Consider the following 15,217-nt stretch of genomic DNA (forward strand, 5'->3'; position numbering starts at 1 on the left):
TCCCACTGCTTTCACACTGGCAGTTCTGAATACATAACCAATCCATGACTTATTGAGGGAAATTATCTAACTCAGACCAGCAGTGAGCACATATGATTCACATGTGTTTGAGGGATAGTCTACCACTTAAAAACTTTTTTTTTTTTTTTTGAGTCAGAGTGGTTGCATTCTGTTGCCCAGGCTGGAGTGGGCAGTGGCATAATCCTAGCTCATCGCAGCTTTGATCTCCTGGGCTCAAGTGATCTTCCTGCCTCAGCCTCCCAAGTAGCTGGGACTACAGGTATATGTCATCATGCCTGTCAAATTTTTTAACTTTTCATGCAGACAAGGTCTTGCTATGTTTCCCAGGCCAGCCTCAAACTCCTGGGCTCAAGTAATCCTCCTACCTCAGCCTCTCAAAGTGCTGGGATTACAGGTATGAGCCATCGTGCCTGGCTAAAATCTTGAAGTCTCTGTTCCAAGACCTGATTCAAGGTGGACTTGTCATGTGCTGAAATCAACAGATGTTAAGCTCTTCCACAATCTGATAACTCAATCTCAACTCAGTGGGCAGGTTTCAAACATTCTCCTCCTCCCCTTCTCTGTCACGCCCAGTCTAGCCATCATTTGTGTGTCTGAAAAGGGTTTTGCTAGGATGCACTGTCTCAAAGATGACACAGCAAAGTAGCCCACCCTGGCAGCATGGCATGGAATATATCTTACGGCCTTCATCTAAATTCTAACTGATTTATAGAGGAGCAGTATGGAAATCTCCCTGGGCCGCCCTCCAGGTTACAGAGATCACATTCTGCATGAGGGCAGTTGGTTAGGGGGCTGGGGTCCCACCCTGCTCCACTAGCCAGCTGAGACCCTGCTCAGGCTGCATCTCAGAGGAAAGTGAGCCTTCCCTCACTCCCATTTGGGCCAAGGGAGGCCCTGAATCTTTCCTGACCTTCACCCTCCCAGGGATCATCTCCTCCTCTCCAGCACTGCAGGTGCTCTTCTAAGGAGGAGGATATGCCTACCGCAAAGGTGAATTCATTTTGAAGATACGTTTCCTGTGCAGTGAGAAAGAGGAAGAAGAGAGAGAGAGGAAAAGAGAGAAAAGGGAAGGATAATAAGAATGGTGGGGAAGAGGTTGACCTCCTGCCTGGTAAATTGTGGATTCATCGTCCTTCTCAGGACACAGCTGCAAAAGGGCAGAAAATCAATTTTTTCTATTACTCCACGGCGAGGAAGGAAAACCTATTTGTAAATGGAATTAAACCCAATAACAGCATGTCTGTGTATTTGCTGAAGACTAGAAAAATTAGCCACAGATACAACTACATAATCCAGCAATGTAACTAGAAATCAACACTCTCCCATTTCAAAGCTTAGTTGAGACATTTTTCTTTTCCTTTCTTTTTTCTTTCTTTTTTTAAAGAAACACCCAGGGCTAAATGTCACTAAGATTCTTCGGCATGCCAACACTTCAACACCTCGATAAGGACTCTGGAAGGGAAAGGACTCCAGAGTCCCATCTGGGTAGAGCGTGCTTCCAAATTCTTGCCTTCACTGCTTGAGTATCAGTCAGTCAGTCAATAATGGTTGGGTATAAACTAGACCCCTTAGATGATGGTTTCTCCCCAAGTTGCAATCTGTGGTGCTGTGGAATAAATTCCCTGTTTCTGTGTAGGCTACATCTTGTTCACAGAAATCCTAACCCAGCCACCGAGGACCGAATCATCACGCCACGGCAGCCTTGAGGGTCCCAAAATCTCATTAGCAGTCTGTCCTCTAGTGGTGCAATACAGTACTGCAGGTAACTAGGAATAGAGGGGGTTTTTTGGTTTGGTTTGGTTTGGTTTCCCCTTCTCTTTCAGAGAGCAAAAGAATTCAAGTTTTCTGGATAGTGCAAGGTGAGGCAGTCATCCTCAGAAGATGGCCCCTAGAACTGAGTCAAGCAAGGCTGACACAGATAGCTCCCGAGGTCAGAGTCAGAGGCAGGTGGTGCTGCTGTCCGCACAGAGCACACAGGGACAAAGGTTCTTTCATCCTTTGAACCCACCAGGGCTTTCCTTGGGTATTAACATTCAGTTGTCCATGCTCTCATCATACAAGTAGGACCCATGCTAAGAGCAACCAACATGTCAGGAATGTTAAAAATCATAGGTTTTTGTATTATTATTATTTTTGGGGGGGCAAACCATTAACACAGAGGAGCCCTTCAAAAAGGGCTATGTTGAGTTTTGTAAAAGGCAAAGATGCACAAGTTTTAGAAAAAAGACCAGGTCTTTCTTCCATTCTCAGAGGAGAATCTATTTCGTGCTGTTGACTGGATTCTGGTAAGGCAGAAGATAATCTTGAGATCTGCTGTTTGGAGTTTTGCTTCCAGCTTGGACCAACCTTCAGAACTTGGCCTGCTTCAGTTTGTCGATGTGGTAGCAGAGTTTCAGTGCAGGACCCAGCTTCAGGCCCAGGTACTTCATGATCACGTCACTCTTCAGCAACAACAGAGCCTTGCCATCAATCTCCTGGTGGAACAGGATCAGAAGAGAGAAAACCCAGAAAATTGTCAGTCATCAAATAGTGGCTAAGGTTAAGGCATGGTCAGGGGATGTGGGAAGGGCTTATGGATTGACTGAGATAGCATATTCTCTTGTCCAAGGGCATGATCTTCTTTTACAATAATAATGATAATAATAATAATGTTTTGAGTCAAGGTCTCACTCTGTTGCCCAGACTGGAGTGCAGTGGCATGATCATGGCTCACAAGCCTCCAACTCCCGGGTTCAAGCAATTCTCCTGTGTCAGCCTCCCAAGTAGCTGGGACTACAGGTGCATGTCCCCATGCTCAGCTAATTTTTTGTAGAGATGAGGTCTCACTATGTTGCCCAGGCTGGTCTTGAACTCCTGGGATCAAGCGATAACTTCCGCCTCAGCCTCTCAAAGTGCTGGAATTACAGGCGTGAGTCGTTTTTTAAAACATTAAAGCAAACCAACACTATGTGCTCCTCTCACCATCATCTCCCTGGAGTCATCTGATACACTGAATCTTTTACATTCCTCTCCAACCCTGGTTGAAGGAATCAAAGGTAACCCCACCTATCCTCCCAGTGGCTCACATGTGAGGTTTTATTTCCTTATCCCATCTCAGGTAGGGTGCAAGACATGCCATCCATCAGACCCTGAAACTAGGGGTCCAGATTTCCAGCTATCACCCTCATCGCTTGTTTCTTTGCTTGGCAGGTGCACCCACCTTCAGCTGATCACAACACCGCTCGTTATACTCTGTGAGGGGTTTCAGGTGTGTTTAGCCCTGTCGACAACAACAGGTGAGCTGCTTTAAATAATACACCTGCTTCATCCCGGACATCAGCACTCAGGGACTGAGCCAGTCCTTGCAGGTCCTGGTGTGGTTCCCATTTGTCCCTGAAAATGGCAACCTGGCAGAATATGCTGAGTTCATCATGCGCTAGCAAGGCCGGGCACCTTGCCATCAATACAGAAAGTCCCCAACATATGAATGAGTTTTGTTCTGAGAGTGCATTTGTAAGTTCTAATTTGTCAAAGTTAGCTTAGATACCCAACTAGCACAATCGGCTGCAGAGTACTGTCTGTATTTAACAGGCTATACTGACACCTAGTGGAGAGAAAGAATACATTTTAAAAACACGTGTGTGTGCATCGTTAAAGTTCATTACTTGAAGGTTCATATGTAGGGGGATTTACTGTAGTGCCATTTTCAGGTCACTGGAGATCACGGGTAGAAATTTGGAATGCTAAGGTGGGGAGAAGAGACACAGTTACAGCACTTAGGTAACCGTGCACGGTAACTGTGTAACTCAGGTAACTGTGTAACCAGCCCCTCTCATCCAGCTGGCCAGTGGTGAGGAGCACCCACTCTTTGTCACTCACCATGTCGTTGGCAAAAATGGCAGAGCTGGCAAATCTCATCTGTGGGCCACTCCCGGAAGCTTCATTTCCTACTGTCCTCTCTTTCCCCAGCTTCCTTGACTCCCACTGTCTGCCACCACCCTGAAAGAGCGCCAGACTTCCCCTGCCCTAATCTGTCTACACAGAACCCACTCTGTGGCCCTGGGTCTCAAAGCCCTGTTTTTTTTAAAATGTGGTCAAATAAATGCCTAATAAAATGTGAGTGTCGAGTCAGGTGAGGAACTTCCCCAGATTAGAGAGTATGGTTTCTACAACAGAATCATCAAATAAAATGAGAAACAGGAAGGAAAAAAATAACGATCACTGTGGTAGGCAGAATAACACTCCTTCCCCTCCCCGCAAGATGTCTATATCCTAATCTGAAGCTGTGAGCATGTTAGGTTATAGGGTGAAGGGGAATGAAGGCTGCAGGTGGGATTAAGGTTGCTGGTCAGCTGACTTTAGAGTAGGGAGATGATCTTGGGTCATGTGATCACAAGCATCCTTAAAAGAGGAAGGGGAACTCAGCGGAGAGAACCAGAGAGATGGCAGTCTGAGCAGTACTCAGCTTGGTGTTATTGGCTTTAAAGATGAGAGTGGGAGAGATGAGTCAGGGGCTGACGATGTCTCTAGAAGCTGAAAAAGGCAAAAACATTCTCCCTAGAACCTCCAGAAAGGAACTTGATCTGGGCCCAGCAAGACCCATGTCAGACTCCTGGCCTAGGGCTTAAGATGAAAGATCTGTGACTGGGTGCGGTGGCTCGTGCCTGTAATCCCAGCACTTTGGTAGGATGAGGTGGGAGGACTGCTTGAGCCCAGGAGTTTGAGACTAGCTTAGGCAACATAGGGAGACCTCGTCTATACAAAATAAAAATAAAAATAAAAATAAAAATAAAAATAATTGAACCAGGCATGGTGGTGTGCACCTGTAGTCCCAGGTACTTGGGAGGGTGAAGTGGAAGGATCGCCTGAGCCCAGGAAGTCAAGGCTGCAGTGAGCCGTGATCAAGCCACTGCACTCCAGCTTGGGTGACAGATATTCCTTAAAGACAAAATGAAGTGGTTGTTCTGCTCTGAGAAGCCTGTAGCTGCATCTGTCCCTCTCATCTCTGGCTCTGCTGAGGGTGTCCCTAGGGCTTAGTTCAGACACCCCAGCATCCTGAAGGTTAAAAATATGAAAGCAAGAAACCAAAAAAATGTTTGTGTTGTGTTCATCAGTTACATTTGTGGTAGTTTGTTATAGCAGCAATACAAAACTAGCATCACAAGCTTGGCAGTGTTCATTCTTACCTTTTAAAAATTTCACCATTGTGATATATTTTAGACTCTCCTAAATAATTATAATAATAATATCTGCTTACTGGAGGCTCTCTGTGAGCGAGGCACCACGCCGAACACGTTTCGTGCTTTTTCTCATTTAATTCTCAAAGCCGTTTAGGAATAGGTATGGTGACAGTTTGCTGGCAGGTTGTAGGCAAGCCATCAGTGTTTGTTGCATGCACAGAGACACGAATGGATGGATCAGAGAACAGGCACCTCTCTTGGCAGGCCAAACGAGAGCATAGGTGGGGACAGGCGTGGTGGCTCACGCCTGTCATCCCAGCACTTCGGGAGACCGAGGCAAGAGGACTGCCTGAACCTAGGGGCAACTTGACGAGATCTCACCTCTATAATAAATAAAAAAATTAGTGGGTGGGCGCAGACCTGTAGTCCCAGTTACTCAGGAGGCTGAGGCAGGAGGATCACCTGAGCCCAGGAGATTGAGGCTGTGGTGGCCGTGATCGTGTCATTACACATCAGCCTGGGACAAATATCCCTGAACGACAAAACAAAGTGGATGTTCTGCTCTGAGAAGCCTGTGGCTGCACCTGTCCCTCTGATCCCTGGCTTCCTTGAGGGTGTTCCTAGAGATTAGTTCAGACACTCCAGCTTCCTGAAGTTCCCTACCCCCACCCCCGCCCCAGAGCTAGTCCACCATTTGCATACGTGCTTTCTGAAGAGCCACACGTGAGGTCCCAGAGCCTGCGGGTCAGCGTCCTTCACAAACCAGACCACGTCCTCCACGGTCCATGTGTAGGGGTTCCTGTTCCGTGGCCGCCTGGCGTCCGTCCCGTCTAGGAAAGGGCTTGAGGCTGGATGGAGCACAGACAGGAAGATTGTGAGCCGGCGGACAGGACGGCGCACCGCGTGCTGACTGCTTGCACCCGGCCTGGGAGGGGGTTCCTCAGTGCCCGTGAGTTCAAGGAGGTAGCCTGATTGACCTCCCATCACAGGGAAGGTGGCTGCTCTGTCACCAGCCTGGCACACAGAAAGCCCCTCTGAGACAGTGCCCCCCATCTATGCAAAAATCTCTGCTCTCCCAGGGGAAGAAGCCATGGGAAGTGGATTTCCTTTGACAGGCTGAAATCCCGATCTGAGTTAGTTTTCAAGACCCCTCCTGCTCACTTCTCTCTGGGAGCTAGGTACTTGGTGACCAGGGCAGGTGTGCTGAGACAGGTGTCCAAGTGGGCCTCGTATACTGGGAGACCAACAAGTTGGGGTCCATTCTGCCTCTGTTGGCTTCACACTGGAATGACAGACATGGCAGAATTGAGGTGCATTTTGGTCCTCGTTCTTGGTCTCTGCAGGATGTGAATCAGAACCATCCCCTGTCTATACTGCAGAAAGAAGATGTCCCCTCACTCACTGCCCCAGGCATACACCGGGCGTCTCCGCAGCCCTCTGGGTCTGTCCAAGTACGTCCCCAGATCTCCCTCACTAGGCTGTGAATTCCTTGACCGCAAAGGGCCTAACCCGTGCCTGGCCCATGGCTGGTCCCTGGTAAAGGTCTTTCTCTAGTGCCAGCTTCTCCCCCATTTCTGAAACCCATCTCTATCTCCTCCCTGTTCTTCCTCCCCGTTTAATTATTCTGAAGCTCTTAGCAGGACATCTCTCATGTTATTCCCCTCCGTTCCACCCCTGATCCCAACCCCAGAACCTCTCACCCAACGCCCTGCAGTGGTGTCCCAGTGAGTCTTTTCTGCGCCACGCACTGTTGTTTTTAGCACGTACAAGTGCCACTTCCTCATGTTCTCTGCGAGACCTGTAAGACCCAGTTCTGTCTGTGCCCATCTCTCACTCAAAATCCCAATGGGTCCCCCTTGCTATGCACTGAGTTCACACTCTAACTCAAGGTCAAGGGCTCTTTTTGGTCTTGATGTTATCTTTCCTTCCTAGATGGAGAGGGAGAAAAGCTTTGGGGTCAGAGAGACCTAGAGCAGATCCTGGAGCTGTCCTTGCTAGTGATTTGACCAGGACGCAGCTCATCGAGTGTGACATGGCAGTGCTTGCCTTCTGGAGGGGCAAGGGTGTGGTCTGAGAGGGGCTAGTGCCAGGCCCTGAGGCTGACCTGTATCAGGGAAGGAGGTTCCCTATCTGTGGCCCTGCTTTCCTGAGTGCCACCCTCCCTCCCCCGCCTGGGCACACGAGTTATGGCTGAACGTCTCTCTCCTTCCCTTCTCTACCCTCTGTGGGGGCTCTGGCTTCTCTCTGGAAGGAGCTCACTCTCCCTCCTCGCTGACGTTGCACCAGCCATCAAAGCCCGGGTCATACCCGAGGCCTCCATGCACAACTTTTCTGTCCTTCCTGCAACTGTATGTCACCTACCTCCCCCTTTGACTTTAAGTCTTCATTTGTTCTTCTCTTAACATGCTTTTCGCATTCCACCTGGTAGCACAGTTACTTAGGTACTTCTCTGTGACCTCTGGTTAGATTTCAATTTCCTGAGGATTTCGCCCACTCATTTCACAAATATTTACTGAGCACAGTCTCTGTACTGGGCTCTGGGTGAAGTGTTTGGCAAAAATGACAAAGGTGGCCGGGCTCGGTGGCTCAGCTTGTAATCCCAGCGCTTTGGGAGGCTGAGCTGAGTGGATTGCCTGAGACCACGGGTTGGAGATGCGCCTGGGCAACTTGGTGAGACCTCATCTCTACAATAAATCAAAAATTAGCCGGGCGTGGTAGTGCGCGCATGTAGTTCCAGCTACTTGGAAGGCTGAGGCGGAAGGATCACCGGAGCCCAACAGGTCGAGGCTGCCGTGGCTGGGAGCGGCCATTGCACTCCAGTCTGGGTGACAGAGTGAGACTCCAACTCAAAAAAAAAAAAAAAATGACAAAGGTGATGTAATTACAGGGGTTATAATTATTGACTCCTCCATGACTCTGAGTAGATATGAGGGGTGACCCCAAAAAACCAGGAATCATCTTTTAGAGGGTGGGACCCTTTTAGTAGTACACTCGGAATTTGTTCCTCCAGATCAAACAGACACCAAAGTTTTTATCTGGAAGTTTTGAGAAAAATGCATCATGATTTGCGGAAGAAATGTCCTGAGTTGTGGCAAACAGGTGACTGGTTCTTCCACCATGACAATGCACCAGCCTACACCTCACCGTGTGTCCAATTTTTCACCAGAAACAGCATGACCCCCATGCCCTACTCTCCCTATTCAACTAATCTTGCCCTGAGCAACATTCTTTGGTTTCCTGGATGAAAATGTCCTGAAGGGGAAACATTTTGCCATTGTGGAAGAGGTGAAACCAAAGACGGCAGAAACACTAAAAGGCATCAAAATGGACCAGTTCAAAAAGTGTAGTGGAAAAAGTGTCTTAATAGGTATTTTGCATCAACTGAAGAGTACTTTGAAGGTGGCTAAAGTTTGAACATAAAGTACACAATTTTTAAAAGTAAATTCCGGGGTTTTTGGGGTTCTCCCTCGTATATAGTCATGTGTCGCGCAGTGGCTTTTCAGTCAACAATGGACCACATATATACAACAGTGGCCCCATAGATTCTAATGGAGCTGAAAAATTCTTATCCCCTAGTGATATGCATTACAATTTCCTACAGTATTGAGTACAGTAACATGGTGTACAGGTTTATAGTCTAGGAGCAACAGGCTAGACCAGGGTGCCCAACCTTTTGGCTTCCCTGGGCCACATCAAATAAAGAGGAATTGACTTGGGTCACACATAAATTATATAATATAGTTAGTGGCTATACATAACAAGACTTCTTTTTTAAAAATATTCTTTTATAAAATTTAGAAAAATGAGAACAATATAAAACTAGTGGAAAATTTGACCTTGTTTTTGTAAAACTAATTCCATGTCTGGTTCCATGGAAGCGGTGGTGGTAATTCTGAGTATGCTCTCAAGGTGCTCGTCAGAAATGTGTGTTCGAATCTTGCTCTCCGTGTGCTTCATGATTGAAAACAGCTGCTCACAGATCTATGTGCTGCCAAAAAGTGATATCATTAATAAGATGTGATTGTGAACTTCAAAAATGGAACTATGCATGGGTCATGAAGAAAATAAATGCTAAAAAAACATATGATGTCAAAAGATGACTAGCTGTCCTGGGTTAGTCCACGGGCCGTGGGTTGGACATGCCTGGGCTAGACCACATAGCCTAAGTGTAAGAGACTAGACCATCCAGGTATGTGTAAATACACTCTGATTTCACAGGCTGAATCGCCTAGCAACACATTTCTTAGAACATATCCCTGTCATTGAGCGATGCATGACTGTATTTGTAAATATGGGCTCTATACATGTGAAATGAACCCATATGCTTTGCAAACAGTCCAGGTAACGGATCCAAAAGCCTTGTATGGGTAATCCTCAATCTTATTTTATGCCTGGAAAAAAAGTCGAGGCTCCAAACCATGCAGCAGCTTCCCTGCAGAGTAATTCTAAACATGGTCAAATTTTCCACTAGTTTTATATTGTTCTCATTTTTCTAAATTTTATAAAAGAATATTTTTAAAAAAGAAGTCTTGTTATGTATAGCCACTAACTATATTATATAATTTATGTGTGACCCAAGTCAATTCCTCTTTAGAATTAGAAGCCGAGAGGCCTTCATTTGAGTGTCTCTTCTATCTCGGAGTGCAGTGGCTTTCTGCTGTCTCTGTCTCCCTCTTCCTTTTAATGTGCCTGAGACGTGCATGGTGTCCCATTAGTGCTGAGAAAAACACAGCATCACATTTCCGAGTCTCCTAAATACATAATGGTTTGGTTGCGAATTGGGCTGACTTTGAAGTTTTCCCTGCCTCTTCCCTGTGGGGCCTGAAAGGGTCCATAAGGTGGTTTGGCACAGGGTATTTTGCTGGGAATCTGCTAATGCCCCCCAGAGCCATCTGAACGCTGATGCATGCTTATTAAAGATGATTTCACTCTATTTAAAGACATCTGCACTCAACATGGGGACGGGGAATCACGGAAATCGCTTTTGCCTTTGATGGAGCTCGCCCCATCAGAACATCGGCGTTAATCACGGTGATAATAGATGCTCTGATTACAAAGGCTGGAAGTCTCTAGTGCCAAGAATAATTTTAGAGTGATCAGAGCAGAGGTCAAATCTAATTTCCTGCATTTGACAGGAAGTGGGGGAAAAACAGACCAATTAATAGGCTCATCCGAGAGAGACTAAGGTCCTCTGAGCAAAGTCAGGGACATACTTTCCCCTCGGCCACAGTCGTTGGGGCTGAGCCAAGGGGCTGGTGTGTCTTCAGGGAGGAGGATCTCGAGGTGATCACTGTGGAGGGAAAGAGACAGGGAGTTGGCAAAGCGGGCTCCGTTCCTGGTACCTGATGTTTGCTGAGGGCACTTTTCATTTTGCAGGATGGAGCAGCAGCCAGGGGTCCTGGTTCAGGAGTGGCTCTGAGGGGACCTCTTAGTCATACAAGACAGAGGGTGGCAGGAAGCCCAAGTCACCCCTCAGGAGCTGCTCCTGATCCAAAGCACATAAACTAGCGCTAGAAGAAAACAAAATGGAACTTTCCAACAGCAGGCCTGCAGAGCTCACAAAGATAATAAATAACCTGGCCACACCCCCTCCAGCTGCAGAAAAGGTGACAGGAAGACAGATGGGTCCAGCCTGATGCAGCCAGGGCAGGCAGATGTGATAGGTCAATGGTAAGACATGATGGATGTGAAAAAGTCTTGCTTCTAAGCAAGCAGAGTATGCCAAGTGCTGGCCAGACACCTTTGTGAGAAGGCAGGCTTCTCCAGCAAGATCTCTGTGCTTGGTTGTGTCATTCCCTGGGGGCTGCCAGAGACATGTGAAAAGCGAAACCCAGTTATGAATGGATGTGTCATTAAATGTGGTGGTGGTTGTTTCTAAAGTTGAACTCACATGTACCAGAAATAGAGTGACTATGAGTCAGTGTTTAAAAGCAACCAGGGACATTTTCACAGCACAAGTACTTGCACCACTGTCTGAACCTGTCTCTGTCTTTCACATACCCACGAGCACATGCGTGCAGACATAATTTCCTTTTGCTCATTCATAATTTAGGAGAAGCTTTTTGGCTGGCAGTGGAGTCACGTGAAAGAGTGGAATGAGCAATGAGCTGGGAGTCAGAAATGCCTAACACCTACCAGCTATGCGATCACCTCTGTGTTTCTCTGTTGTGAAATAAGGATGTTTTGTGTGATCTCCAAGGCCCCGCCCCCTATGATGCTCTGAGATCCCTTTGCACCGCAGAATGCTCACACGAAGGGTGTCGCCTCATCAGTGTATCCACGTGCAAAACACATGAACTCAAGAGCCACAGCCAGGCTTCTAGTCGCTTTCTGACTCTGATCATGTTCTGTAGGCCTCATTGTCCTCAGCTATAAGTTGTGGCCGGGCGTCGTGGTGGCTCACGCCTATAATCCCAGCACTTTGGGAGGCCAAGGTGGGAGGATCCCTTGAGCCCAAGAGTTTGAGACCAGCCTAAGCAACATAGCAAGAGCTTGTCTCTAAAAAAAAAAAGAAAAAGAAGAAGGAAAAAAGAAAGAAAAGAAAAAAATTAGTCAGGCATAAAATAAAAATTGTCCCCAGCTACTTGGGAGGCTGAGGCAGGAGGCTCGCCTGAGCCCAGAAGTCGAGGCTGCGGTAAGTCATGATTGTGGCACTGTGCTCCAGCCTGGGTGACAAAGACTTCAACTCAAAAAAAAAAAAAAAGTATAAATTGTGAATATCATTTGTTGTTTCTTAGGAGTATTTTAAGAATCAGCTGAATGTGATTCAGGGCTGTGGCTTGACAGGAAGTAGCTCAAGGGAAGGCTATTATCTCCAACAGGAACCCCTCTCTGTCCTGAGGCTGCCTAAGGCTATCCTGATCTCTGGCAGCAGGAGCTGGGTGGGGAAGGACTGGGTAAGTAAGAGAAAGAAAAAAGGAACGGGGAGAGTCAATTTGTTCTCAGCATCTTCAGGTGACTTGGTTCCCCTAGAATGTATCCTTCCTAGAAACATAGCTATGTAGAGTATGTGAGGTGCTCAGGCTAGCCCATAGCTGAGGCAAGATCAGGTGGGTTGAACCAGTGTTTTTTTTTTATTATTTCTATTCTAGAGTGTTCAGGACACCACAAGGTGACAGAGTCAACTCTTAGATTTTAATCAGGCTTTTATTTTGATGTGTCAAGCCCAGTTGACCTGCCTGGGTGAGAGGTGGGGACTCTTCTGTAGATAAGGAGAGACTTATCTTGAGGTCAAGCCCAGCTCAGCTGGTCTCCTGGGCCACCAGCAGACACTGAGACCTCCTCTGCCAGGAACCTTCCCGCCACCTCTCCCCGCTACTCCTCTTCCCTGGCCATCTCTCCCTGCTCATTCTAGCCGGCTTAACTGTCATTTCTCTGGGAAACCTTTCCTGACTCCTAAGAGGAGACTCCATGATCCCCTCCCCTTCTGAGTCACTCGTTTTATCCACACTGCTTCTTTGCAGCAATAGTGGTAGCTGTTATACATTTGTGCAATCATGTGTTCGTGTGTGTCTCTCTGGGATGCACACGCTCAGAGAACAGGGCCCACAGCTGTCCAGTTCAGAGCTCCAGCCTCAGACCTGAGCTGAGCCCCCAGCACACCGTGCTCAGGAAGTATCTGCTGACCGGGGCTCACCAAAACCTCTCTGGGTCTTAGATGCCTCACATAAAAAAACCCAAAACACTTGCTTGACTTGGCGCAGTGGCTCCTGCCTGTAATCCTAGCACTTAGGAAAGCCGAGGTGAGAGAATTGTCTGAGTCCATAGGCTCAAGACCAGCCAGGGCAACTTGGCAAGACCTTGTCTCTACAATAAATCCAAAAATCAGCTGGGTGTGGTGTCACATGCCTATAACCCCAGCTACTCGGGAGGCTGAGGTGGAAGGATCGCCTGACCCCAGCTGGTTGAGGCTATGGTTGCCATGATCGTGCCACTGCACTCCAGCCTGGACAACAGATGAGACTTCGGCTCAGCAGCAAACAAATAAACAAACAAAACCCGACAACAATAAAACACTCGCCTCATTGGGCTGTGGCAAGGATTGAATGGCATAAGATTGTAAAGCATTAAACAGTCAGAATTAATCTTAGGTAGTTGCTATGATAGTGACGGTGATGTCATTCCCTAAATGCCCAGCAGATTTGTCTTCCTAAATCCCACGGCCCTCAGCTCACTTCTCTGTTTGGAATTGTCTGGTTTACAAGCACTACAGAGAAAAGCCCAGTCTGCGTGACTCGAATCCCAAAGCTTCTGGAGTGATTTCCCTCTATGTCCTGTACCAACTTTTTCTCTCCCCAGTAAATCAGCTCTCGCCATGCGTGCCCTTGCCCGTCCACCCGCTCACATGGAATGTTGTTCTCATTTTTCTTTTCCTAACTGAATAGTCTCTGATGCCATACCCTGTCAAGCAAAACCCAGCCCACAGGCAGCATTCGGGTTGGAATTCACTTTGTTTCTTGGACCTAGTTGTGGTTGGGAATTCTCTGGCATGTCCTGTTAAACGCAAAAGTCAGGAAGCTTTTGTTATCCAAAACCTCTTTATGGCTCTTGGTGATTGTATCTTGGATGAGAGACAAGGAAGAGCTCTCAAACTTTCACCAGAGCATCAGCAAACACTAGGGAAATATGCCCTGTGCACACATCCTGCAGGAACCCACTGGCAGCCGAGACAGGCATGATGTAGCAAGATTGCCAGAGGTCAAGGGCAAGTATCGCCAGGGAGAGAAGGCTGAGAAGTTTGCCATGTCATAGATCCCTACCCGCCGCCTGCAACCTCATGCAGTTTTCTGGATTCTGTGGTTTTGAGCCATTTTGATGAGCGCCAGAGGGGGAAATTCCATTTCTATATCTCTTCCAGGATTTATGACTTGGGTCACACTCGCTTAAAGAGGCATGGTTTCTTGATGACAGCTGCTTTTACTTGGGATGCAATGTTAGAGCGATACTGAACTGTCCTTTGGGTGGCAGGGTGGGGCTGTGTGTGTGGGGGGGGTGGGGGGTGTAGCCTTCCAGAGAGCCCACAGAAGGCACCAGGCTAGGTGAGAAATGAACGAGGGGGCTAGTGGTTTTCTCTCCCACTTGAATATACTGCCACTCAACCAGCATGGCTTCTATCCATGGTTTCCAAACATTTTTTGGTTGTGCAAATTGTGTTTAAGCCAAGCACACGTAGAGCCCCACTCTGCAGATGTGAAGAGGCCCTGGTTTGAGAGAGGCAGGGGGCCTAGAGTCCAGTCTGTTCTTGTCCCTTCTCCCCCATCTCCTAGAACTTCAGAGAGACCCATGGACACCCATTAAACATGGTTGGAAAATTCCTGGGGAAGTTTTGAAAGATACAGGCTTTGGGGCAGCTTGAAGTCAAATCCTGGCTCAACTATTGATTTACCTTCTTTCTCTCTCTCTCTCTTTTTTTTTTTTTTTTTTTTTGAGTAGCTGGGACTACAGGCGTACACCACCACCCCTAGTTAATTTTTGAATTTTTTTTGGTAGATACAGAATCTCACTATGCTGCCCAGGCTGGTCTCCAACTCCTGGGCTCAAACAATCCTCTTGCCTCAGTCCCCCAAAGTGCTGGGTTTACAGGTGCGAGCCACTGCACCCGTCCTCATTTACCTTCTCTTGATCTTCACTTTCTTTATCTTTAAATTGGATATAATACTACCTTCTTTTTTTTATCAATATTTTTTATTATGGTTTTGTGGGGTACAGTTAAGGGTTAGGTGTACAATTACGTTTCATTCAGGCACCCTGTTGTTGATAAGAGGTGTTTCCCTATCCCCAGACAGATATTTGCTACTGTTAATCCCATCCCCCCCATAGTTTCCCAGTACTGTCAGTCATTTTCTTATAGTATTACATTGGATGTTCAAGGTCCATTATATGAGTGAGAACATGTGATACTCGGATCTTTGTTTCTGTGAGAGGTCACTCAGTATTATAGACTCTAGTTCCATCCAGGTTAATACTACCTTCTTTTAAATAATAAATTATAAACATATAACTAGTAATCATATATGATGCGCGGAAAGTGTCTGGCC

General features: G+C 47.2%; 1 protein-coding gene across 1 annotated transcript in view; it reads right to left on the bottom strand.

Annotated features, from left to right (window-relative positions):
- Positions 1-2,275: 2,275 nt before the first annotated feature.
- The window catches only part of SCML4 (sex comb on midleg like 4 (Drosophila)), a 124,334-nt gene continuing 111,392 nt past the window's right edge, over positions 2,276-15,217 (bottom strand). The window contains exons 7-8 of the mRNA XM_008073308.2: positions 5,883-6,028; positions 2,276-2,495 (exon numbers count right to left, since the gene is read on the bottom strand). Of these exons, the coding sequence (XP_008071499.1) occupies positions 2,370-2,495; positions 5,883-6,028 (272 nt within the window). The 3' untranslated portion in view covers positions 2,276-2,369. The remainder of the gene's footprint in view (positions 2,496-5,882; positions 6,029-15,217) is intronic.

Source organism: Carlito syrichta, unplaced genomic scaffold (genome assembly GCF_000164805.1).
Source record: "Carlito syrichta isolate Samal-C Ts95f unplaced genomic scaffold, Tarsius_syrichta-2.0.1 Scaffold315818, whole genome shotgun sequence".
NCBI lineage: Eukaryota > Metazoa > Chordata > Mammalia > Primates > Tarsiidae > Carlito > Carlito syrichta.